Source organism: Spermophilus citellus, assembly GCF_964194105.1.
Source record: "Spermophilus citellus genome assembly, chromosome: 3".
Classification (NCBI taxonomy): Eukaryota; Metazoa; Chordata; class Mammalia; order Rodentia; family Sciuridae; genus Spermophilus; species Spermophilus citellus.
The window spans coordinates 16,825,388-16,851,215 of record NC_138184.1 but is presented as its reverse complement, the minus strand read 5'-3'; the positions used below and the strand labels follow the sequence as shown (position 1 = coordinate 16,851,215).

Here is a 25,828-nt window from a genome sequence, read left to right as displayed (position 1 = left end):
CCAGGGAGCCGGGGGCCCTGAGACCTTCGGGTTTAAAAAGTGACAGGAGGGAAACTGAGGCTCAGGTCCCATGGGGCTCACTCCTGACCCCATGCCTTTGGGAGTAGCCTCGCACCCAGGCCTGGGATGCAGGTCACCCACCTCCTGTCCCTGGGTGACAAAGGTAGAAGGGACACTCATACCACACAGAGGGCTCTGAGTGGTACCCGAGCCCTGGCTGGCCGGAACTCCTTGGAAAGAACCCAAGGACATGGTTGGCTCAGGCCAAGTTGACTGGGCATGCCTGAGGGGGATGTCCCAAGGACACCAAGTCAAATGCCAGAAGACCCCTGTAGGAAATGGGGACTCAGGGGCCAAGGAGAATGCGGCTTAAAGGGACCCTGCTGCCTCCGCACCCCAAGCATCCTCAGGGGGTTGTAAAGGATTGAGTTTTCCCCAAGCTCTCCAGGCCATGTGGGGAGGGCTCCAGGAGCCATGGTCCCCTCACCTGGAGTGTCACCTGCAGGGTGACAATGCACCAGGCTCAAGGGTACTTCCTATCATTGGCGTTGGGGCCCCTGGTGCTGAGGGCCCGTCATCCCACCCCCACACTGAGGACCCTGTGACCTCTGGCCACCAGCTGCATCAGGAACCACTGGAGGGCGTGGAGGCCCAGTACCACCTGGCCTCACCACGCCCAGCTCGCCAGGCGCTCGAGGCCTTCTTTGGAAATACAGAAAACCGGGAGCCAGATCAGGTGGGGATTTGGAAGAGTGTTTGGTTTGGACCAGCTGAGGACCCACCAAGACAGGAGGGCTGGGGGTCCCTGAGCCCCCTCTAGGGACAGGCACTGACACAGGGTGGCTGCCCAGCTGTCTGGCCCTGCCTATCCCTCCCTGGGCTGTGCCCCCAAGTGGCTATAGGCAGCTGCTGGCCAGCAGCCCTGGCTGTGATGTCCCACGTCCATCAAAAGGCCACTGGCCACCATTCCATGCCCCACCAAGAAACACGGGCCTCTGTAGGGGACCCTGCTGTGTCCTCCAGAGAGCTGGGCCACCTGGAGAAATCACACTATGTCAGAATCTTCCTCCATAGCACTGAAGAGCCACAAGAAGGTGGCACCAGATAGGAGTGTCCCAAGTGGGGCCCTGTGGAGCAAAACGCCTGGAGCACAAAGGGGCTGACCCGGAGGCTCTGGCTCTGAGCCTTGTGAGGGAGCAAATGCACCCCCCTGGGACCCAGAGGGCGGGGGTAGAAGAGGCGGTGGGGACGTGGTGTTCTCAGAAGCCCCCTGTCTTGCTTCTGCCCTGGGGGAGGGTCTGCAAAGCGGAGGGGCCTGGCCAAAGCCGGGAGTACATGGGTAGGGCTGGGGGAACGGCTGGCCTGGCCCTGCCTCTGACCTGGCAAGGGCCAAGTATCCAAGCCTGTCCCAAACGAGGACACGAGCGGCGGGGCTATATACATGCTGCAGGGGCCCCTGGCCTGGCCCTCCTGGTGCAGCGAGTCTAAATCACAGTATTTTCACGTCACAAAGCACAGGGCTGGTTCCCTTAAACTGTCTTGTTTAAGTCTTGGCAATTCAGGAATATTTAGTAGAGAAGTGACATCTAAAAAAAGACCCCCACAAAATCCGGTTACAGAGCCCAGGTGGCCTGCCCAGGTGCAGAGGGGGTGAGCGTTTCCAGAACACGGGGACGCCTGGCTGCTGGCTCCCAGCTGGCCCCGAGAACGAACAAGGCCCCGCACCTTCCCAGGAAGCCCTGACCTTGATCACCTCAGTCCCACTGGAAAAAGAATTTGGCGATGAGCCAAGGCCACTGCGTTAATACAATGTCACCTGTGGTCCTGGCTGTGGGACACTGGAGACGGGCCACAAACCTGGGATGCTCAGAGGGCACTGTCCCTCCTCTCTTGCTTGTCTGCACCAAGAGCCTGAAAAAGCATTGGCGGTGGCATTAGCCAGTGGCTCGATGGACAGTTAGTGGCGGCCCATGAGGCTCCTTTGTGAGGTCCCCAACACCTTATTTGAAAACTGTGCCCAGGCAGGTTGTGTGGGATTTTATTAAGGCCATTTTTTAAAGTTCTACATACAAGTCTAATGTAACCAAAGCCTCCCGTGTACAGAGTCTTTCTTAAAAAAAAAAATGTCCCCACTTTTTGCTTCCGGCCCCCATCCCAGCAGCAGAATGGGCTGTGACCTGGACACTGTCTAATGCTGTGCTCAAGCCCAGAGTGATGGACAGCAGCAGGTGCACAGTGACCCAGGACAGTTGCCACCTGGCTGCTTGGCCATGTGCTAACAGTGTCACTGGGAAGGAGAGGGAGGAACGGTGCTAGTATCAAATGCAGCTCCGGAGGACAGAATGAGGGCTCCTGTGACCTGGCGGAGGTGGCAGCTGCGACACCACAAAGAAACGCACCCAGCAGAAGGTGCCAGCCTGGTGGGCAGAGGCGCAGGCGAGGGCGTCAAGGTGCAACCCAGAGGAAAAACCCAAGAGTGTCACATCCCAGAGCGGGAGACAGAAAACAGCTGTGCCACTGCCTGTCACAGGGCCTGTGGTGGCAGTGTCTGAGGCCACTCCGGGTGCCCCACTGCAACCTTGGCCTCCAGAGGCACTTCTCAAAGCACCTGGAAACCTGCCACTAAGACACACGCTGCCTTTTGCCTCCAAGTCCCCTCGGCCCTGGCAGAGGCACCAAAAACTGGTGGCTGGGACACAAGGCCCATCAGAGGCCTGGACCGGGAGCCAGAGAGGGCAGGGTGCAGGAGACGAAAGGCCAGCTCTGCCCTGGCTCTCAGGGGTCCACTCTTTCCCACTGGTCCTGATGCCCTTGGCGCAGAAGCCCCAGTCATGGGGTCTTCAAGGTGAGGCTTGGGGACACACTGAGGAGCAGCAGGTGGAGTCAGGTCTTGCAGAGACCCTCCCATAAAATGGGCTACGTCCCCAAAGTCTGCTTCATGCACCAACAGCGGCCTCTTTAGCCATCATGAGCTTCTGACAGGCGGGGCCTTAGGTGGCCTTTAAGAAAGTCCGAGGCTCGGGCTTGGGCCTGCGGGCGGCCACCGCTCCTAGGTTTATCAGCCCACGTTTCCAGTTAGCTTAAAAATGGGGAACACAGGATTCTGGGATTATAAAATCATGCTCTCAGGCAAGTGTTGGCTGGAAAGATTCAGCTACTCATCTACAACCAAATGTAAATACAAACCAAAGAAGAAAAAAAAATCACGACAGAGATTCCCTGGCCACCTACCCGCCCGACCCCCCATGCCTTAGTAACAGTATGTACCTCTAATGTGACCACAGGACAGGGAGAGGGAGATAAAGACCCCAGGTCATCCCTGCCCGGGGCAGCTGTGGTCTGCTTCCGCCTGTCTGGGCATCTCGGGACAGAAGGCCTTGGCTGGGCTGAAGGGGTGGGAGGGTGAGGGGGCGCCGGCCGCTCCGCATGCTGGGTCACACCTAACGTTCGCCCGGGACAGCGCCTAGTGCTTTTGAGTGTGCTCAGAAAATAGAAGACGGCCATCAAAATAGTGTTTATTTCACTCTGCCTGTCCCTCCTCTGGCACCTTCTGCCTCAGCAGGTGGCACCTGCTGCCTCAGCAGGTGGGCCGCTGTCTACCTGATCGAGGGCTGGGGATGGCGGGTCGCGGGGACGGGATGAAGGAAGGCAGTGAGAGCTCATCAACAGTCGGAAAGTGCACCTCGGCCCAGACACCCACCCCAAGCCTCCTGACACCCCACTCTCAGCATCCTGTGGGGGGCTCGCGGCCGGCCCCGGGGTAGGAGAGGAGCGAGCGCAGGGAGGGTCTGCGGGAGTGAGGACTCACAGCCTCTGACCCCAGCCTGGCCCTAGGCGGACGGACGGACGGAGGGCCCAGCTCGGGGCCTCGCCGGGCTTCAGCGGGAGGTGAACAACCGGGGGCGGGCTGGTGGGGGCGCCGGGCGGCATTGCAAGCTCAGAATCACAAGCTCGGCCGTTTGCGAGGGACGGAGTGTGGCCGCCCCCAGGCTTGGAGGGACGCCGTCGGAGACCATGGACCGGCGGCACTGTGCCAGGCATGGCCGCTCACAGACGGTCCATCCGGAAGGTGTCCTCAGTGGCCGGGTCAGCGAGGACCATGTCAGGGTCATTGAGCATGTGCAGTCCGTCGAGGGTCAGGGGGTCGATCTTGAGTTCATCCAGGGGGAACTGGTTGTCAGCGTCGAAGCTGACATCGCTGACCCCGGCCAGAGTGCTGGTCAGTTCTTTAGAGAGGCTAGGAGGGGACTCTCCTGTCACTAGGAGAGACAAATAGTACAGCTCAGCCTGGCCTCCCTGGCTCCCAGCCTCCAGCAATGTCAGACCTGCCCTCCAGGGAACACTGCCAAGGTCTGGAGACATTCTGGTTGTCACAACTGTGGGAAGTGACACTGCTGGCATCTGGTGGGTGGAGGCACAGGAAAGTACCCACCTTAGAGAATGACCCGACACTAGATGTCAGCAGTGCCCCAGGGCTGAAGCCCCAAGGGCCATGAGAGGCAGGCTGGGTGCAGGTACAAAGGGCACTTGTCCCCAACCGGGCCCAGCTGCTGTCCAGGAAGGAACCTGGCTCCTCCCTCTACCGCCCTGGGGGAGGCGCTGCGCCTGTTTGCAGAGCTGGGACATGGGCTTCAGAGTCCCCGTCTCCCTGGGCAGCCGCGCCATCAGAGAGCAGCCCTGTCTTAGGAGTCCCTGGGCATCCACCTCTGCCCACTGCCTGACCCAGGGGTGGGAGGTCAGGATTCCCACAAAGGGCACCAGGGGCTCTGAATGTGACCTCCGTATCCTAGAGGTGCCAGTGGGGACTCCCCAGCAGCCCTGGTGAAGACAGGGGTGGGGGTGGCCACTGAATGCCTGGGTTTTGTGCTGGGTGATTTCATCCGTGCCATGCAGGATGGGGCTGCGTGTCCCCTAGGTACCTGGGCAGCGGGTTCCTGACTGGCTTTGCACAGAGTGCTGGATGCCTGTCCCAGGGCCTAGGTGTTTCCCTGGCCCGTCCTGCCCAGGAGCGGGTGGAGTTCAAGGTGTGGGAGGGATCTGGCCTCCTTGGGGCCCTGTCCCGCTGAACCCTTGGGCTGAGGGCAGGGAGGCAGCCCAGCTCAGTCTCCTGCTGGAGCCGAGCCCTCTCCCGGCGGTCATGCTGTCCCTGGGCACTGGGCCTGCGACGGGCCTGCCAGCCTCACCTGTGAGGATGATGTTGGGGATGCCGCTGTGGCTGGAGTAGCCCAGCTGCTGCGTGTCCTGCAGGCTCCCGTGGCTGCTCGTGAGGCCCATCATGGCCGCCTGCGAGTAGTTGAGTGTGGAGCCGGAGCCGTAGAGGCTGCTGGAGCTGATGGCGTTCTCCATCATGTTGAACTGCTCCAGCTGGCAAGGCAAGCGTGCCAGGCCGTGAGGACCACCCAGGGCTCCCGGCTGCCACCTGCAGCCCCAGGATGCCCCTGCAGGGGGCCTGGCATCCAAAGCGGCTGAGCGTGAGCCCCCAGGCCCCAGGGCCTCCCCGGCACTCAAGACTGGATGGATGGATGGATGGATGGATGGATGGATGGATGGATGGGACAGATGGACAGATGAGCAAGTGAGTGCTCCAGGCCACAGCCACACCTCCTCTGCCCCGGCGTCCCTGCCCCGGCCTCCACGCAAAGCCAGCACAGCCTCCCGGCAACCCACGTGCACGGCCCACGCCAAGGCACTGCTCTGACAGTCGCTGCCCTGTCCCTGCCTGGTCGAGGCCTGCCCTTCCTCCCCCTCTACCTTCGGACTCCATTCTGCCAGCCAGACAGAGCCACCTCTGCTGGGGCCTTGGCCTCCACAGCTCAAAGACAGGACAGGGACTGAGGAGCGAAGCCAAGGGGTGGGCAGGGTCCCCTGAGTGCGTGCGGCCCTGCCCCCAAGGTCTGGGTCCTGGCGAGCATGTGCTGTGGGCACCAGCCGGTGGCCTGGGCGCCCCCTCACCTGGCGGGACAGAGCATTGGCCTGCCTGGCTGCCATCTGCTGCTCATAGTATGAGTCCCCAAACACGCTGCCCAAGGCGGACGAGTGCTGCAGACAGAAGAGAGGCCTGCTGTGGTCATGGCCCCCAAGACTGGGCAGGGGTGGACCAGGGCCCATCAGGACTGGCGCTCCCAGGCCCTGGCTGGACAGGGAGAAAGGCCCCCGGAGCTCCCTGGGACGCAGAAGGCTGATGACTTTTATCTTGGGGTCCGTGGGTGCGTCCCGGTCCTGGATGACTGCTTCCTTCCACCTGGGGTGTCTGCACCCTGATACCCTCCAAGACACCACCCCCAACTCCCCTTGAGCTGGGTGTGGAGACCCCACTTCTGTCATGGAGAAGGTGGGGCTGCCAGATGAGAGACCTGGAAGCCTCAGAGGTGACTTGGGAGAGGGGCCAAGACAGAAGGTGCCTGGACGTTACATTCACGACAGAACGTGCACTGGGGAACCCGATGGGCCCCCAGGAAGACAGGAGACAGGGCACACATACTTGGACAGGACGATGCACAGAGCTGGCCACTGGCCAAGCGAGTACAGACAGGAGCAGAGAGAGGCCTGAGGCCCGCACGGGGAGGCCACCTGCCGCGTCCCGTCTCAGCCAGACGTGCTCAGAGGAAGGGGCATGGGCTGTCCCTGGGAGAGGAGGAGGGGACTAGGGGACTCATGGGTGGTGGGAATGCTGTAAAGGTGTGCTTGGAGCCCACAACTAAAAGACAGGGGACAGAGCCTAGCTGGGCTGTGCAAGTGGCCAAGTCACATCCCAAGCCCCTGATGAATAAGGCCTAGAAAAGAGCTCTGGAGTGACCTTGCAGCCACCAGAGGTCCAGGAGCACCCCAAGGCTGGGAACTCCAGCCTGCTTCTACCTGTGCAGGACAGGGTGCCCAGCACACCACGTCTCAGAGACCATCTCCACAGACCAAACGCCCTGGCCCCCTGGCCCTTGGGCTCCCCGTCGGAGTGGTCTTGGGAAGACCCCAGGTGCTAAGACAACTCAACGCTTCAATCTGGGTTGACAGCAAACCCTTAGCCCCCTGGGGTCAGTGGACCAAGAGCAGAAGGGGCAGATGCCCACTCTGACTGGAGTCACAGTGACGGATGAGCCATCGAAGGCCAGTGAGGAGTTAAAGAGGGGGACTGAGGAAGAGAACAAAGTGGCAAATCCCCGAAGCCCAGAGTCCACAGCTTCGAGCTGGGGTGAGCCCGACGCACCCACGGCCGGGTGCCTTCCCCAGCGTGGTCCAGACACAACCACCTGCTTCAGGCTTTGCCAAGGGGCTGCAGGGCCGTGGCTGGTACCGTCCAGTGAGAAGGAAGCGGAGAGTGCAGGCTTCACCCAGCTGGCGAGGCTGGGGGCAGGTGCTGGGAGGGACTGGGCTTCTGAGATGATGCCCGATCCTGTCCCTGTGGCCCTGGCCCTGACACACAGGGGCGCTGATGGCCAAGGTGTCTCTTGTGAGGCTGCCCTGTGGGTGGCCAGGACGTCAGCTTGGGAGAGGCCTGGGGCCGGGCCTGACTGGGACAGACACAATGGCCAACTGAGGACAGAGGTGGCAGGTGTGGGCCGGGCAGGGTGGGGCAGGCTGGGGTGGCCCAGGCCCAGGGGTCTGATGAGCGCATCTGTGGAGACCCAGCTGCAGGCAGAAAACCAGGTATGGTCTCTTCCCAGCACCTTCTGCTTCTGAGGGAGCCCCAAGCCACTTCGCCTCGAGCCCCCGCTGCCCACACCAGTACACAGCAGACGGGCAGGCGGCCGAGCCAGCGGCACGCTCTTACCCAGCCGGACCACAGCATTTTGGTTGGTGGCAAAGAATGAAGTGACCCTCAGCCGACTCCCTCCAGGGAGAAGCCCTCCTGCCCTGCCCAGCACATGGGGGCCCACCTGAATGGCATCTCTAGGCCCTCCCCACAGCAGCGCCGCGTGACGAGACCAGATGTGTTACCAGAGTTCAGCGCAGCGTGGGTGGAACGGGCTGTGCGGTCACCAGGCTGAGCAGGTGTAACTCGAGGTCACCACCACCCCGCCACTGCTGTGCAGCGGGGCTGCGGGCAGGAGTCCCCGCAGAGCCCTGGCTGAGGGGGAGGATGACCCACTCATGTGGTCTGGATGCTGGAGACAGCAGAGAGGCCACCTCAGCAAGGGACAAGGGAGTCTGTCTTCATTCCTGCAGGGTCCCCTAGAAGGAAGCAGTCTCCCCGCCTCGCCAGGGAGCGGAGCCTCTCATCCCTCTGCCAGGGTCAAGGGAACGTCTTCATGACCTTGGGCCCTGCAGTGGCTTCTAGGACATTTTGGGGATGAGGTGGTCTCTGCCTAGGAAGTGGGGTCCCCTGATGGAAGTTCTGAACGAAACATGGGACCCGCTGAAGCCAAGACCACACCTCACACCAGAGCCACACGAACAGCCACCAGCGCAGGGAGCCTGGGCGGGCGGAGAGGCTGAGCAGGACCAAGGGGTCCTAAGACACCTAGACCTGCACCCACCGGCAGGAAAACCCGCGTCTGATGAAGTCACATCTTGCCCTGTCACCTGGAGCTTGGACTCGGCCTCAGTCTGTTCATCCACAGATGGGGCAAGAGGGGCTCAGTAGACTGACCTAGGCTTGGGGCCTAGCAGCCAAGGGACATGCCTTCCTGCAGGGTGGAGGGGAGAGACGAGCTGAGAAGTCGGGGCTGCCACCACTGAAGGTCAAGTGAACTGTGCCCTGAAAGGGAGTCCACCGCCCCTTCAGGAGCCTTGAAGCTCGAGGCTGCAGGGTGGCCAAGCCTGGGCTCCTGCTCTCGGCCACACACTGCCACGAGTCCTGAGGGCCTAAGGACACTGAGAGAGTCGTCACCGAGTCCCTTGGTGGGGTGACCACCACAGCCACTGCTCATGTGACAGGCTTGGATGAGGAACCCCATTATCCCTAGCAGGCTTGGCAGAGACCATGAAGGCACCAAGTGGTGGCAGAGGCTGCATGTCCTCCTCCACATGGCCCAGGTGGTGGTCTGTCCCCAGGGCCCGCCTGGTGCAGCCCGGTGCGTGCACAGCCCCGGTCCATGGAAGGAACAAGATGGGATGGGTGAGCAGTGAAGCAGACGATGGCACACAGGGACACGAAGCAGGCTGCAGTGCGGGGCCAGGCGAGGGGAGGCGGCGTCCCTTACTTGTGGGGAGCTCCCGGGGGAGAAGCCTTGATTGGAGACAGGCGAGGTGGGAGACTGGTTGGCCGGGGAGCCCGCGCTAGTGCGGTACTGCTGCAGAGCCGGCGCCTGCGACGACAGACAGGTCAGACCGCGGCCTAGCTCCCCAAGCACGGGGGCCCATCTTGGTTTCCTGGGAGCGGCTGGTCCCATGAGCTCCCAGCAGGCTCCCACCACACATGCCTTGACGGTGGGTGCCAACACAGGTCGCCAGGGCACCCCGGGCACCTGGAGCTGCGTCTGAGCCTGAGGACTCCAGTGAAGAGCGGGCTGCGAGAGCCCAGCACGGGTCTCCCTCCCCGCCTTCCCAGGGCCACAGGAGGGGACTGGAGAGTCAACCTGGACTCGGGCACCTCAGAGCTGAGAGCGCCATGTGCACACACCCACACCCACATGCAACAGCCACGTGTGCACACCCACATGCACATCTACACAAATGTGTGTACATACGTATATCCAGGCGCGTGCACACACCCATTTGTGCACTCAGATACAAGTCTGCACTCACACAAGCCCCCACACCCCCGCACCCATGTACTCATAGCCAGACACACAAGTACACGCCTCTATATACACGCAGGACCACCAGTGCCCACACCCCATGGGCACATGCCCCTCTGAGCATGCGCCCCTCACACACAGGGCGGGAGAAGCCCAGCAGGGCAGGCAGAGCATGACCTCTGCTCCCAACAGTCTTCAGCAGGGGCGAACCTGGCCCACCCTGGTCACTGGGGCTGACAGGAGGGCTGTCCCTGGACGTGCCACAGGCTCTCAGCACTGTGTGCTCACCACTGCAGGCCTCCCCAGGGACAAGCCTGCCTGGGTTATGCCATCTGAGAGACCTCTGAGGGATCTGACCACTTCCTTGAGCCAGACCCAGTGAAGGCAGCGCAGGCCAGGCTAGGACCTAGATTTAGACCCCACTCTGGTCCTGATCCAACCTGGCCATGCTGTGTGCCTCCAGGCAAACTGCCAAACTTCTCTGAGCCTGTGATTCAATGAGGTCCAGTTCAATTGACCCAGGGCCCCAATACTGCTTCACCTCCATTTTCTCAGTGGCCCTTTTTAAGCAGCCTGGGGTAGGGGGTGGAGTCCAGGTGGGACAGGGTATGGGTGACAGAGGAGCCAGCAAGGAGAAAACGACCACGAAGAAATGATCCCCACTGAGTCTGCACAGAGACTCAGAGGTCACCCGGGTCTGTGCCCAGTGGAAACCAGCAGATCCTGGGGGTGCTGGGTGGTCCAAGTAAGTCCTGACCCAAGAGCCCTGGAGAGGCTGTCTCTGCACCTGATGGGGACGCAGTGCTTCCAGGGACAGCCCAGCTCCTGAGCAAGGGCACGGCGCCTGCTGTGATTTCACCAGAGGAAGAGCCTGGGCCATGCGGGTCCCCACACAGGGCCGCCTGCTTCACGCAGGGCAGGTGTGCCTATTCTTTACAGAGCACGAGGTTCTAAGGCCTTCAGCCTGCAGCCGGAGCCAAGGCTTGAGCGGGAGGGTCAAATGTGTGCCAAACATGGTCCTCAGTGGAGCCGCGACCCCCATTATCAGGAAGGTGTGGGGGTCCAGGGGTTAACCCAGCCAGTCCCAGCACTCATTAGCCTCCGTCTGGCCCTGGCAGGGAGTGCCTTGCTCTGGGCTGTGGCTCCCTGCCCCAGGGGCTGTGCTGTCTGAACCACCTCACGAGGCCCTGGCCTCAGCCTGAGCGGGCTTTCAGAATGCTGTTCCCCAGGCCACGGGAAGCGCCCTGGCATCTTCCAGGAGGCCGGCTTCCGGCAGGAGCGAGGGCAAGCAGGAGTGCTCAGCAGTCAAACCCGAGGGGGCCCCCTGGAGGAGTCTGGGGCCAATGACCCTGCTCAGGCCTCAGTTTCCCCACCAGTACTCGGGGTGACAACCTCGGCTTAAGAAGTCCCAGCAGTAGCCCTCGTGGAGGGCCTGGCTTGGCCTGGCCCAGGGCAGGGTCTGCTTCTATCCTGACCCTCACACATACTGTCGGGGGGGGGGGGGCATCCGCCCAGCCCAATGGGGTCTCCTGCAGCCCCCAGACTCCTCCTCCACGAGCCCCCCCGCCAGGCCCTGCAGGACCGTCCCAGGCTTACCGAGGCGATGTCAATCCCCATCGATGGCTGACCCGGGTTCTCTGGGGGGGACTGGGGGAGAGAGGACGGTACCGTGACCGCGAGCGGGGGCAGCTGTGGCCCCCGCGTCAGGCTGGCGCTTGGCATCAGAGGGCCTCCCGGGGGTAGGCCAACGGGCACCTGAGGCGGCGGCGGGGGCGGCTGCTGTTGGGACGCCGGCGGTGGAGGTGGCGGGGGCTGGGGCTGTGGCGGGGGCGGCTGTTGGGAGCCAGCCTGGGTGAAGAAGGCGTAGGGCAGCTGCTGCTCCAGAGACAGGGCGTCCATGGCCACGGCCTGGGGAGGAGAGGTCATCAGGTGGAGCCACAGGGACCTGGTCCCCGAGGCCCCACAAACTTGTTAATGACGGATGGACAAACCCCGTGGGCTCTGCCCCTGGACTGGGTGCTCCCAACAATGAGAGAGTCAGAGCCTCGGGAGGGCAGAGCCCACCCAGGGCCCTTCCTGCCGCGAAGCCTTGTCCACGCTGGGGAGACAGGGAAGGTGGGGGTTATGGAGACACTGGTACAGTCACGGGGCCAAGGCTGGCTCAGGTCCTTGTCAGAATGGGCAAGGGGCTGGGGCTGGGGCTCAGCGGTAGAGCACTCGCCTAGCACGTGCGAGGCCCTGGGTTCGACCCTCAGCCCCACATAAAAATAAATAAATAAAATAAAGGCATTGTGTCAACTACAACTGAAAAAAAGAATTGGCAAGAGGAAAAGAAGCAGAGGGTAGTGGTGGTATTTGGAAATTCTGTGTAGAAACTCACAGCCCTGGGGCCCCTGGGGGAAGGCCCAGGGTGAGGAGGGCCAGGTCCCCATCCCATCCCCTGAGACAGGATGGCTGCCCAAGAGCTATAGCACATGGGCACATGCCCTGCCCCCAATAAGCAGTGGGGTTCGAGAAAGGGGCTGGGGCTGACTGGTAGAGCGCTCAGTGGTAGAGGCACTGGGTTTGATCCTCAGCACCATGTAAAAATAAATAAATATATACATAAAGGTACTTTAAAATTTAAAAATTAAAAAAGCAGCTGGGTGCAGTGGCACACCTGTAACTCTAGCGATTTGGAAGACTGAAGCAGGAGGATCACGAGTTCAAAGCCAGCCTCAGCAAAAGTGAGACACTAAGCAACTCAGTGAGACCCTGTCTCTAAATAAAATACAAAATACGGCTGGGGATGTGGCTCAGTGGTCAAGTGCCCCGAGTTCAATTCCTGGTACCCGCCCCTCCTCAAAAAAAAATTTTTAAAGAGTTTCAAAAAGGAAAGGGGCAGGAGGCCCAGGATCCAGACAGTCCACAAAGACACACAGCTGCAGGAGCTGGCCAGGGCTGTGTGGATTCTGACCCAGAAAGACACACTGATAAGCAGACGGAGGCAAGCGGTGGTCACCCGGCCCAGGCCTGGCAGCAGGAGGGGGGATTACTGTGCATTCTGTTGTAGGTGGATGGTGCCATTGTGGCCGTGTTAAAACCAAAAAATTTAAAAAAATAGGGACAGGTGGTAGCCCAGTGGAAGAGGGGTAGCCCAGAGTGCTCGGGGCCTGGGGTCCGTCCCTGGGATGAGCAAAACAGAAACAAAGCAAAGCAAAAGATGTTGAAACAGACAAACTCCTAGGAATCCACAAACTACCAAAAACAAATCGACAGAAACAGGAGACGTAAGGAGATTGAACCAGTCATTAAAAAACTCCCACTAAAGACAGACCAAGAGCCAAGTGGTTTCAGTGGCAAAATGCACTGAATTTTACCAAAGATTCTGAGCAGGAATTGAAATGCTTCTTAAACTCTTCCCCCCCGCCAAAAAAAAGGAAATAATTCCTCCCTCACTCTACAAGGCAGGATTTATCATGTCAAAGAAAAGTGACTGAAAATACTAAAATCAGAAATGAAAATGGAAAGTCCCTACTGACTTTACAGGAAGAAAAAGGACCATAAGAATATCATGAAAATTCACAACAGTGAGTTGAAAACCCGATTTGGACAGAGGGACACCAACTATGAGAAGCAGAGGAGAGTAGATGGAGCCCTGTGGCAAACAGTGAATCCAAGCTTGCTGACTATTCCATTACGGAAAAGTCAACTAGACCAGGAAGAAGGGAAGCAGCTTAGTGGAGGATGCTCATGGGACCCGCAGGAGCCCCTTTCATGGCCTCTGCCTGGGTCAGGCACAGGGGGCCGCTGACTCGTACATTTTTCCTGTGGTTGAAAATCAACAGGGAATCTTCTTGGATTCCATCGTCCCCTGAAGGGGCAGGGGCCTCTTGGAGGGGCAGAGTTGAGCCCTCACCTTCCCCACCCACCTCACCCTCGCACCTGAGTGATGGGTGACAGTGGGGACAAGGTGGGCGACACCTGCTGGGCCTGCTGCCTCCTTGCTTCTGTGCTCAGGGACAGCGGGCTGACACCAGCAGGTCGGTGCTGTGGAGAGGAGCCCGGCGTGCTCATCCCTGGAAAGGAAGAAGGGAGGCGGGGAGGACAGTGTGAGGGAGGCGAAAGACACTCACACCCCCACGGTCACACTGCATAGGGACAGCCCAGGTGCTCAGAAGAAGCCAGTGGGCACTTCCCAATGGCCAAAGCTGGGGAGTCTCTCCGCCCAGTGCGGCCGTCTTCCTCTTGCCTTCCTAGTTAACTCCACCACTCCTCCAGCAGGCCCAATCAGCACTTCCCCACTCCTGGAGCACAATTGGTCCCCAGACAGGCATGTGACCAGGTTGATCCAATGAGAGCCTGCCTTGGGATTTTGGATGGAAACTCCAGGAAGGGCTGTCTGTTGGGGGGGCACATTCCACACAAGGAAAAGATCCATCAGCTGGAGGGCTGAAGGGGACAGGCAAGGACTGAGCTCTCTCCAGCCAGAGTGGTATTTCTGGCTTCAGACAATAAACCCCCTTTTTGTGCTGAAGTGGGCTCAGGTCGGAGCTAGCTTTAGGCAAGTCTGTGCTGTGGTTTCCTCCACAGGCTTGGTGCTCCTCCTCCAATGAGCATGTCCGCTCCCTGAGGAGCTCCTCATGGCTCCACAGTGCCCCAATCCACGCCATCCTCCTGCACCAGAGTGTCCCCCACCAGGCTGCCCAACTCAGACCTGATTCCTTCACGTTCTCCCCGTCCCTGCAGGGCTCCTGTCAGGAGCCCGCACCTTGCCCCTTCCTTCACCCCGGCCTCCGAGGCCCTCACCCTGAGCAATGTGATCCCTGGATACCACTGTGGTGAAAGAGCAGGTAAGATCGAGGACAGGGTGGCAGCGGTTTGGGCTGCTGGGCTCTCCTGGGCACGTGCCAAGCACACAGCAGGCCTCATGAGAGGAACCCTGGGGCCCAGCCTGACCCACACCCACCCTGACACTCAGTTTCCCTGTCAGTGAGGTGAGGATGATAACAGCTGCACTCAGGTTCACCATGAAGCCCCAGTGAGGTCACAAGCAGGCTTGGGAGAGTCTGGCCTGCAGCCAAGGCCGGCTGAAACTGACTGACTCACCCAGGAAGATCCGGGACCCATCCGCCCAGGGCACCAAGGCAACTGTGTTCTGGCAGATGGGGCGGCGGGTTTACGGGTCTGTGGGAACACTCCCAGCACATGCCAGGAGACGACAGGCAGTCTTCCCCATGCCCGGGGCAGCTGCTCGCTGGGGCAAGCTGGGTCATGCCTGGACTTCCCCTGGACGCCCTGCTGGCTCTGCTCAGCTCACATGGGAGGGGGCAGGGCTGGCGTCTGCACAGACCCTGGGCATCAGGACCAATGATGTCAAGGGGACATCAATGAAAGCCCAAGCAGGAGAAGTCTGGGAGGCACCTGTTCAGAGCAAACTAGGAGTCAGGACCGCAGGCCGCCCTGTTGGGTCTGGGCACCAATTATCTTGTATGTTTGGTGGGGCCAAGGAACATTTGGTGCTCAGGTCAGGAGCAGATGTCAGGGCTCAGTAAGGGGCGCAGCCTGTGCTAAGCGCTTGCAGGAGGTGGACGTGGGGCCCGTGGCTCATCATCAGCACAGAACACTGACCTGCTGTCACCTGCCTTCTCTCTCCAAGAGAAGCTGGAAACCAACGCTTCTACACCAACTGCCTGATTTTTAAATGTGGATTTGAAGTCACACACACGCACACACAATCATGTACCACACAAAATACACCACCAGATGGTTTGCCCTTCGGCTGCCCATCTCCAATATCTGTCCTGAATACAAGAGTCTTTAACTCCCTGTGGGCTGCCAGGCGAGTGCCCAGCCTCACACAGGGCGGCCACCACCCCAGAGGGGCCAGTCGGGCCAGCAGGGCAAACACAGCATCTTGCTATTGTATGCCTTTCAGCAAACTGGCTCACCTCTGGAGCAGGAACACAGCCAGCTGGAGGGGAACTCTGGGGCGGGCGGGCAGGGAGAGCTGCCAGGAGGGCGGGCCGGGTGGGCCAGGTGGCAGGAGCCCGTCCTGTGGCACGCAAGCCCTGCTGGCAGGCATGGCCGGCCTCGGAGCTGTGCCAGGAAGGGCCCCCAGGGCCTGCCCCCCTCCCAAGACCTGGCAAGCAGCCAGGACAAAGCTTTTGCAAATGTGAGACGCCGGGGCTGCCCCCCGCGCCTCTTCTTCCCCGTGGGGCCAGCGGTGGGGCCGGGAGCGGGTAAACACGCATGTGCGCTGGTGGCCAGCAGCTCAGCTTTATTTAAAAAGCACCCAGAAAGCAGAGTCCCTGCTCGGGAGCTGCTGGAGCGGCAGCTCCACAAACATAGGCACTGGTGTCGGGCGTTCCTGGGCCGGTGCTTGGGGCCCACACCCTGGCCGCCTCTCACCTCCATGAGGGCTCTTTCCTGTGCTTGTTTAGACTGGGCGCGGGATGAAGGTGCAGGCTCTGGGGGCCTGCCAAGGACCCACAGGCAGCGGAGGGGGAGCTCTGGCGTGGGGAGAATGGGTGTGGAAGCTGGTGGCTTCTGCACTGGCTGGGGGGGGGGGGCACTGGCAGCCCCAGAGCTGACCTTTGGATTTTACTTTGCACAGGCCATGTGCGGGCAGGCGCCACCCGTCTGGCCAGGTCTCTGGGGAATGGAGGGAGCTCAGTAGCAGGAAGCCTGCCTAGCATAGGAGAGACCTTGGTTTGATGCCCAGCAGCACGCACGCACGCGGGCACACACACACACCCGGCATCATTTTGCCTGTCCCCTGCCCTGCTGGCACCTGCAACAGGAGCAAGCTGGGGCTTCCTGCTCGCTGCCCCACCTCGGGTGACCTGAATTCCAGGCTGGTGTCACCCTGTCATCTACCTGCAAAGCATCCAATGAGATTCCCTCTCTCCAGACCCTGAACACCCTCCTGAGAGCCCCTTCTCCCAGGGCAGCCAGGGGGACTCTGCCAAGTATGCATTTTAGAGTGTGATGCTCTCATGGAAAAGCCTGCGTGGAGCTGCCGCTGAACCTGCAGCGGAGGCAGGATGGGCTCACGGGTGGGGAGAGTGCTGGCTTGTTCTACGGCTCTGGGTCGGAACAGAGCCTGTGTCATCCACACCCGCTATGTGCCCCCCAGAAGCTCTTCTGCCTGTCCTACCACCTGGGGCATCTCTTCTCTGGAAGTCAGATGCCTGCCCCAGATGCAAATGCACACCCCAAACAGCAAACAAAGGGTATAGGTGTCATGGCAGGGACCTGGGAGATTGAGGCCCAGCGCAAGGGACAGCTGAAGAACATGTGGAAATGCTAAGAGCAAATACAGAAACACAGCACAGCATGAGAGGTCAGGGGACAGTCAGGGGACAGGTAGGACGAGGTAGGTAGAGCGGGAGCAGCACAGGATCAGGGCAGTATGTGCAAAGGCCCTGAGTGAGTTCATCCAGCTGTGGGGCAAGCAGGGAGCAAGGAGGGTGGAGGGTGACCTGGGCTCCAGAGGTTGTATGGGGAGGGAGGTGAGGCCAACAGAGGCAGGTTATGGGCTGGTCATGTTCTAGGTCAGAGAAGAGGCTGGGTAGGGCCGAGGCAAGTGAGCAGGAGGAAGGGTGAAGCTGGGTCAGGTCCTGATGGGAGAGTTGCCGGGTCTAGATTAATAAAGGAAGGGTGTGTGTGTGTGTGTGTGTGTGTGTGTGAGAGAGAGAGAGAGAGAGAGAGAGAGAGAACACAGGAGTTAAAGGGGATAGAGAGAGAGAGACAGAGAGAGAGAGAGAGAACACACAGGAGTTAAAGGGGATAGAGAGAGAGAGAGAGAGAGAGAGAGAGAGAGAGAGAGAGAACACAGGAGTTAAAGGGGATAACTCCACAGTCCTCAGGGAGCCACCAGTGGACAATCCCCAGAAAGAACAGGGACAGAGCAAAGTTGGGAGCTCCTGGGACAGGCGAAGAGCCCGTGGGACGAGCCCTGACCAGGCCAGGGGAGGAACAGGTGTAAAGAACAGGGAGGGGCCAGAATAAAGTATCACAAAGCAAGCCGTCCGACGTGATGAGAAGGAGCAGGTCAGGCCCATTTCTGTCCCCAGTGAGGGGATGGGGCAAGGAGGGATGGGGGACAGCATGACCCACTGCCGGGGCTCTGCTCCTAGGCTCCCCAGCCTCTCTGAAGCCACTTGGTACCCTCAAAGCTGCAACTGGACCCCTGGAGGCAGCATGCACCCCTCACACCCCACCCTTCTCTGCCCAGGCTGGGCCTAGGCGGGGGGGAGGGCGGGGGGCCTTCCCTGTGGGTCAGCCTGGCAATGCTGAGCTCCTGCGGCAGGTTTGTCACCCCTCATCTCCACCCTCCAGGTGCCTGGCACTGTGGACACGACTGAGAAGCCACCATCTGAATGAACATGCCACCTTCAGGAGACAGTCCTCTACCAAGGAGCAGAGCCTGGGCACCTGGAGTTTGGGGCCATGCTTCGGGCCCTTACCCTGGCCGGCGCCGCCGATGCCCAGGTGCGTCAGGTTGGCGGCGAGGTTGCCAGTGCTGCTGGAGCTGCTCAGCGCGGGGAAGGTGGGCTCCTCGGGGTCCAGAGGGGTCGGGAGGGGGGAGGGGAAGTGGATGTTGGTCAGGTCGGGTAGGGAGCCCCCCGTGTTGTGGGTGGCGGGGATCAGGGCTGTAGTGTTTTCCTGGTCGGCGGATGGGAAGATGCTGGGGGAAGGCCAGACAGGGGCAGAGGTGAGGTCTGGGGACAGCGGCCAGCCGACAGGCCAGGTCGCCCCCAGAAACTGCGGCAGGGGCAGGAGGGGGCCATCAGGAGAATACGAGCAGGTGTAAAATGACGCTCCTCAGTCAGGTGCTGCCATGCTCATAAGATGGCTGTTGGGGCATCACCAGCGACTTCAGGAAGCAGCCTGCCCCCAGGGAGGGGAAGGGGAGGGTGGGACAACACTTTCTGTGGCCCAGGGAGGGCTGTCCTCTCCAGGGACAGGGTATGTCTGAGGAGGCTCTGACTCGGGCAGCAAGGGGCTGGAACCGGCCCAAGACAGGACTTGCTGGGTGGCCACCGTGGTGTCCCTCACCAGGACGTGCAGGCTCATGGCGGGTGGGAGCCTGGGGGAGCCCACGCGGGGACTTACTTGATTCCGGGGACCTCACAGGACTTGGGCCTGGACCCCGTCTGAAAGAGAAGACAGCAGAGGCTGAGCCAGCACCCCAGGGGCCTCTTCATGTACACTGTGCGACCTTCTCACAGCGCCAAGAGCTGTTCCACGAGCACCAAGCTTATCGGCTAGGGACACTTCCAGAACACGCGGACCACGGCGGGAGGGAGAAATCCCACCTTGGCTCAGGCACTTCATTTGGCACGGCCCACAGTGGCCTCTGAATTCAGGGCCACAGCCCTGCTCTGCTGCCCGAGGCTCTGGACTTTCAGCAATGGAAAAGTAAACTGCGACCCCAGTGCCAGGCCTGCTGTGCTGCAGGGGCCTCCCTGGCTGGGCATGACAGCCCTGGGCGCCCCTCCCCGGCTCCCCTGTGGGCTGGCCCCAGGGAGGGGTGCCAGGGAAGCGTTTGGGCAGCAGGACTCGGTCTGCTCCTCTGTGAGTGGAGGACACGAAGGCCAGGGAGACGGGATCCTGCGGGGCCTGGGGACTGTGGCTATGGGCAGGGCCCCCAGGACTGTGCTTCTGACCTCACGGGCGTGACAAGGACAGTCCCGTCTCCTGAGAGGAGCCTCCAAGCGAGTCACGTTTTCTAATTTCTAGTCTGCCACCAGGGCCTGGGACGACACTGCTGGACGAGCTTTCAGGAACCACCAGGGGGGGAAGGCGCACCCGCTGGTGGAGGGAGGCTCTGCCTGGCAGCCGCACCTCAGGTACAGTGGTGGCAGGGAGCCAGCAGGCACCAGCTTTCTGAGGATACTGTGAAAAGCTTCCACGAACTTTACGGGAGACATTAACGGGTTTCTGAAGTACTGAAGAGCCACTCCTCATTCTCCGCCATCCCTACGGCCCCTCCCCTCCGAGGCACTAGCCTGTTTTGCTCTCTGTAATGGAAAGGTGACATCCAGCTGCGCCAACGGACCAGGACCTACTTTTCGGCTTTACCAGACATTCAGTGGTTGTGCGGTTTCATTCGGATTAGATTTTTTTGCTTTTTCTCTTCCTGATTTGTGTGGTGCTGAGGGCGACTGCTGCACCCTAAGCCCCTCCTTCTCAAGCACCCCTACCCTGACCTTGCGAGGCAACCGCATTACCTCGAGTGTCTCTTATTTCCTCAGAATTCCTTTAAAAATCCCAACTCAAAGCGACTGAGGGTCATCTCATAACAAACCCCCGCTAACATTTGGGTGGTTCCCGCTTATTCCGAAAGCTCTGCATAAGCGCTTCTAAATGCACCCCCCTCGCTGCAACTGCATTCCCAAAGGGGGGGTTCCTGTGTCAACACCCCTGAAAAGCCTCCTGGGACTGTTAATAAGATTGGGACAGGGACAGGGGGCGGTTGCTCCATTTCTTTCTTGGAGGGAAGAAGCGGTTTTTCTCCTTTTGGAGACAGGGTCTCCCTTCAGTTGCCCAGGGGGGTCTCACACTCACCGTCCTCCTGCCCCACGCCTAGGTGGCCGTGGCCGGGCTGGCATGGGCCATCTGTGCTGCTCTACTTTCTACTGAAGCCTGACCAGCCATGGGTTTTAACAGGAGGCTTCTGCCGTGTGACGGTCCTGCTGTTAGCATTAAGCAGGCTTAAGGGCCCCCGGAACCCCGGCACAGGCAAATCTGTGCAGGGGCAGGTCTGCGAGGGTGACCCACCTCCACGCGTCACTCCGTTATCTCGTCCTGGCCTGGCCTGAAGGAGTAAGGAACAGGTGTCCGGAGCCCCAGGCTCTTACCTTCTTGGTGTCCCACGCTTGCTTGGGAAGGTTTTTATCTGCTTCGGTCGTGGTCTCCTCCATTCCTGGGACTGTTAATAGTAAGACTGGGACAGGGGAGGAGGACACTCAGAAAGAGGACAACCTCCCTGACGGCCAGGGCCGGGGTGAAGCTGGAACTTTCCTCATGGTCATTTCTGGGGCTTCTACTAAAGTTACAAAAAAGAGTCTCATTTTTTAAAAGATCAGATAAGCCTGAGAATCTATATCTTACAAAGAAATAAAAACCAAAGCCCTGGAGCCCACGGCTGTGTCGAGTCCGCCTCCTGGCACTGACCCGGCCTCCGTGGCACCTCCATGGGCAGCAGACAGCATAGTCTGTGTGGGCAGCTGCTCCCCCCCACCCCGCAGACGTCTTCTCCCACCTGGGCTGCTCCCCCTCTCCGTGCTGGCTGGGCTCCTCTTGGGCCACCAGCACCGAGCACACGGGGTCAGCCCCTAGGCCTGATGTCAGTGGGCACAGCGGCAGCAGCTTTGTGAATCAGCTGTGACGACTGTTCTAAGAGGGTCCAGAAGGACAGAAGGACAGGACAGAGGGACAGGATGGCATCACTCAGATGAACCATGGCTGAAGCCCGTTCCTTAGACTTTCAGTCGAGGCAAGAGTGGCCGCTGGCTCCCCTCTGTACCTGCTAGAGGTGCTATTTTTTCATTCGCCTCTGAGCACGCCATGAGGAACCAGCCAGATCTGTCACACACTCTGTGACACGTGGGCTGGCAGGTGGTGTGGCGAGGCAGCGGGGGAACTAAAACCCTGGCACTGCCTGGGCCCCTCTTGGGAGCGCAGGGATGAATGATGCCTCTGATTGTGACTCCAAGACCAGCTGGATTCTTGAGCAGCAAGGGTCTCGGTCTTGCCTTCCTCCCATGGTCAGAGCGTCCTCAGGGACAGTGACATCCTTGTGCCTGCCTATCCCCTAAAAGCCCTGTGCTTGCGGGGACCCACCAGGACAGGCAGCAATCTGAGGACAGTCTCGCTGCTGGCCTCAGAAAGAAGGCCCCAGGTGGTGCCTGCAGGCCGGGGGGAGGTGACCCAGGCTGGCACCCCAGAACCTGCCCTTCTACCTCCTGCACCTGTTGCCCGCCTGTTGGGACTCCCAGGGCCCAGGTTCTGGTGACAATCCTATCGGCAGGGTCTCCTGGCACATTTATACACCCACCCGGTGAAACACTATCACAAAACAAGTGGCACCTGGGCATTTCACTCCAGGTCACTCTACGGCTTCGGGGTCTCAGGCCAGATGACACGCACGTGGGGCTTCCCGGGCCTGGCCTCTCACATCGTCGACGACCCCTCTCTGGATGACACTACCCAGCTCTGTTCACTGTTTTGGTTCTGCGGTTGAGCCCAGGGTCACTTAGCTGCTGAGCCACATCCCCAGCCCTTTTTTATTTTTTATTTTGAGACAGGGTCTTACTAAGTTGCTCAAGGCCTCGCTAAGTTGCTGAGGCTGGCTTTGAACTTGGATCTTCTTGTCTGAGCTTTCCAAATTAATGGATTACAGGCATGTGCCACTGCGCCTGGCAGCTCCCCAGTCTCTAAACATTTACTCGCCTTGAAGGTTCCCAGGATGCTGCCTCCATGCCTGGCTCCAGGACAGAGCCGAGGACCTGGGCACAGCGGCCTGGAGAGGAGGCACCTAGCAAGAGCTGGGGAGAGACGGGCCCTTTCTCACCCGCTATAGCCAGGATGAGCTCAGGAGCTGCGGGGGACAGTTCTTACCAGCACAGCTGGAAAGTAGTCCAGTGTGAAATCCTAGATCAAGCAGTGCCTGAAGCTAGAGGTCCAGCCCTAGATTATAGTCCTAAGCTGGTAAATGCCCCTTTTATAGGCTCACTGCCCCTGCATTTGAAAGAATTATTTGAACAGCACCCAGTCTTCACAGCCCTACCCTGAATCCATGAATCCTGGACTCTCATGTATTTGCAGGGTTTTCTCTGCCTAGAAAACTCCCATGCATCCTTTAAAACCTGCCTAGAAAACTCCCATGCATCCTTTAAAACCCAATCCAAGCAGCCCCACTCTGAGCCCCTCTCCTTGTCCTTGGCATAGCCTGGGTTCTTCTTTGAAAGCCTGTCCACCCATGGACTGCCAACCTCCAGAGCACAAGGGCCACCTGCTGGGCTTGCCTGACCCCAGCAAAGACACCGAGTCCCCTCTCATACCTCTTTTCTGGTGTGCATCCTGAGATCCACCCGTAAAGGATTCTGACTGGGTGGGCGTCATTGTGCTCTGGTGAAGGGCGGAGTCTGAATTGGTCCTGGGGGAGAGGGGAGAGACAGTGAGACCCCCCCCAGAATAAAGAAGAGTCATGACCACAGCCATACTACAGCCCTGGCACTATGTGCCCTGCCCAGGACACACCCCATGGGACAGGGTGGCAGATGTAGTCATTTTTCAAACTGCTGCACAGGACCACTGGACTCAGGCAGTTTTTGTCCACAAAGCCCACTGAAATCCAGATCAACAGCAAAGCTGTCCCTCTGTTCCCAACTGTCCCTGCCTGCCCCTTCAGTAGGGAGTCCTGGCTTCAGGGACAGGATGGCCCTTCCTGTTGAAATTCCCCGAGGGGGCCTGAGGGTCCCACAGGGACCTGGCCTTAGGGGGTTTGAGTGTGCAGCCTGTCACTAGGTCCCCTCCTGGTGACAAACACAAGTGGGTAGTATGTCCTCTAGAGGCTCAGTCTCAAACATGCTGTGATGGATAGAAAGGGAGGTTCAGAGAGACCCCTGGGTGCCCCCTTGGTGGGAAACTGACTGGGGAGGGGCAGTCCTGCTCCAACTGGTCGGACCCTGGAAGGAACCTGGTGGAGACTCCGTCCTGGGAACTCCCGTGGGGAAACTGACAAGAAAGGCCAGGGTGAGCCAGGCATGATGGCCCACGCCTGTAATCCCAGCAGCTCAGGAGGCTGAGGCAGGAGGATTGCAAGTTCAAAGCCAGCCTCACGAGTATTAGCCAGTGAGTCCCTGTCTCTAAATAAAAGAAAAAAAGGGCTGGGGATGTGGCTCTGCAGTTAAGCACCCCTGGGTTCAATCCCTGGTACCAAAAAAAAAAAAGACCAGGTCAGCCAATCTGCTCCCAGCTAGAAGTGCCTCGAGGGAGGGTCCCCAGAACAACTCCTAGACAGGAAAACGTGGGTCCAGCTGCAGAGCTGTCAATCCAAGGAGGAGACTAAGGGCCAATGTGCGCCCAGTGGAGATATCCCAGCCTCTAAGAGTGACTAGAGGAAACGTGGTCCAAGGAGAAAAGGATATAATGGCGCAGGTTAAAGGAGTCTTGAACCCTGGATCCTAGCCCGGCCCCCAACCAGCTGTGTGTCGCTGAGTCAGTGTTCTGGCTTCTCTGTGTTCAATGTCTATGTCTAAAATGGGAAAACAGAGCCTAAGCCACACAGTTGTCTGTTGTGTATCAGCTAATGTGTGCTTGGTGGATACTTAACTACGTACGTGACTGTATCATGTCATGAAATTATGTGTGCACGTGTGCACATACGGTTGTGCATGTGCATCCAGTTGTCTTTCCATATCTGTTCCTTGGAAGGTTGGTCCCAGGATCCTCCTCAGACACCAATATCCATGAATGCTCAAGTCCCTTCTATGAAATGGCATCTGTGTAGACTCTAAGCACATCTGTAGATGACTTATAGCACCTAATGCACCATGAATGCTATGCAGAGTTCTAAAGACGTGACTTTTTCTCTTCTATATACCTTTATGCATTTTCCTAGTCTTCTAGCACAAGCCTAGAAAACTTTTTTGAGGGGGCAGGATAGCGGGGATCGAATTCAGGGGCACTGGACCACACCCCGAGCCCTATTTTGGATTTTATTTAGAGACAGGGTCCCTCTGAGTTGCTTAGTGCCTCGCTTTTGCTGAGGCTGGTTTTGAACTTCGATCCTCCTGCCTCAGCCTCCAGAGCCACTGGGATGACACGTATGCGCCGCTGCACTCAGCCTGTAACAAGTGCATCTTCAATAATTTGTTCAGTAACATGAAAAACTGCTCATCAAGCATCAAATGAAACAGCAAGTGGCAATTTGGGGTAAAGAAAATAAAGAAACAGACAAAAGTGAGGACGGGTTGAAGATCCCCTAGGCAGAGCGCTGGCATTATAGAGTGACAGTGATTTCTAGAAACTTGGGGACATGTCTTAATTTCCTCATTTTGAGTAACTCCGCCCTCACGGCTTTTCTATGCACTACTATAGTGAAAGTTTAGTTTTGTTCCCACCGAGTGGGTGGGGGCTGGGAACCAGCTCTGCCCACTGACCTCCTCCAGCTGGTGTCCGCGGGTGGTGACAGATACACGGAGCCGTATGGACAGCTGTCGGCGTGAGTGTGAGTTAAGGGGACGGACTGTGGGCTTGGGCCTGCCTGCACCGAAGTGCTCGTGGCCACTGAGCAGGAAGACCCCTGCAGCCCAGCGGCCCTGCTGCTGGAGCTGCGGGAGTGGCAGCCAGGCCTGCACACAGCTGGGGCCGGCGGGGCGGGGTGTCCGCTGCTGCCTCACAGGCGCTTCCTGCCGGCCTTTCCTGCCTGGCTGTGAGCAGCCCAGGCCATAGGGGCTCCCCGGGGGTGCGGCCCCACTCCACCTACCACTCAACGCTGTCCTCTTGCAAGTGCACGTGCGGCCTGCACCCCGTCCAAGCGGGGCCGCAGGCACAGCGGGGAGTCTGGTTCAGCTGACCCTGGTCTCGCCTCTTAATTCTGGGCTGATGGGGCCGCTCCTGGGGCCTGAGGGTCCGGTCTGGGACTCAGCTGGTTGCGCTTCCCCAGCCCGCGGAAATGAGCAGCAGAGAACAGGCGTCTGCTCTGCAGAGCTGGGGATCCCAGGAACCACCTGAGGCTGCTCGGATTCTGGTGCTGGGGGCCCGGCTGGCGGAGCACCAAGGGGTGGTCGAGCTGGGGCGGGGGGAATCTGGCAGATCTCTGCTTGGCCGAGGAACAGATGCAAATTTTACATAGAAATGGAGCCACCCTCAGACCCTTCCCTCAGCTGCCTGGGCTGGGCACCCCCATGCACTGCCCACGAGGGCCCCATCAGCCTACAGTCCTGAGACACGGGCTCCCACTCATGGCCCTCTGGGCCCCACTGCCTTGCTAGGACCCTCTGTGGGCCAGTGTCTCCTGCCTCAACTCCTGCCTTGGGAGGCGCTCCCTGGGCCACCCTAGCTCCAAGGGGTCAGAACAAAGGCTCCTTGGCTTGTGGCACTGCCTGCTCTAGGAAGCCCCCTGGGTGGCTGAGTCCATCTCCAGAGCCAGCAGCAGG

The 25,828-nt window shown here is 59.6% G+C and overlaps 1 protein-coding gene across 16 annotated transcripts in view; it reads right to left on the bottom strand.

Annotated features, from left to right (window-relative positions):
- Positions 1-3,592: 3,592 nt before the first annotated feature.
- The window catches only part of CRTC1 (CREB regulated transcription coactivator 1), a 69,496-nt gene continuing 47,260 nt past the window's right edge, over positions 3,593-25,828 (bottom strand). For 6 of the 16 annotated variants that reach the window (XM_081287033.1, XM_081287041.1, XM_081287048.1 and 3 more), the window contains 11 exons: positions 24,830-24,891; positions 22,727-22,821; positions 20,522-20,607; positions 18,774-18,814; positions 18,125-18,345; positions 13,599-13,732; positions 11,271-11,582; positions 9,138-9,242; positions 5,953-6,039; positions 5,184-5,364; positions 3,593-4,259 (listed from right to left, as the gene is read on the bottom strand). In XM_081287033.1, the coding sequence (XP_081143159.1) occupies positions 4,048-4,259; positions 5,184-5,364; positions 5,953-6,039; positions 9,138-9,242; positions 11,271-11,582; positions 13,599-13,732; positions 18,125-18,345; positions 18,774-18,814; positions 20,522-20,607; positions 22,727-22,821; positions 24,830-24,891 (1,536 nt within the window). In that variant the 3' untranslated portion in view covers positions 3,593-4,047. Of the gene's footprint in view, positions 4,260-5,183; positions 5,365-5,952; positions 6,040-9,137; positions 9,243-11,270; positions 11,583-13,598; positions 13,733-18,124; positions 18,346-18,773; positions 18,815-20,521; positions 20,608-22,726; positions 22,822-24,829; positions 24,892-25,155; positions 25,807-25,828 lie in introns of those variants that run through there. The other 10 variants (XM_081287040.1, XM_081287044.1, XM_081287039.1 and 7 more) reach the window with 8 other exon arrangements.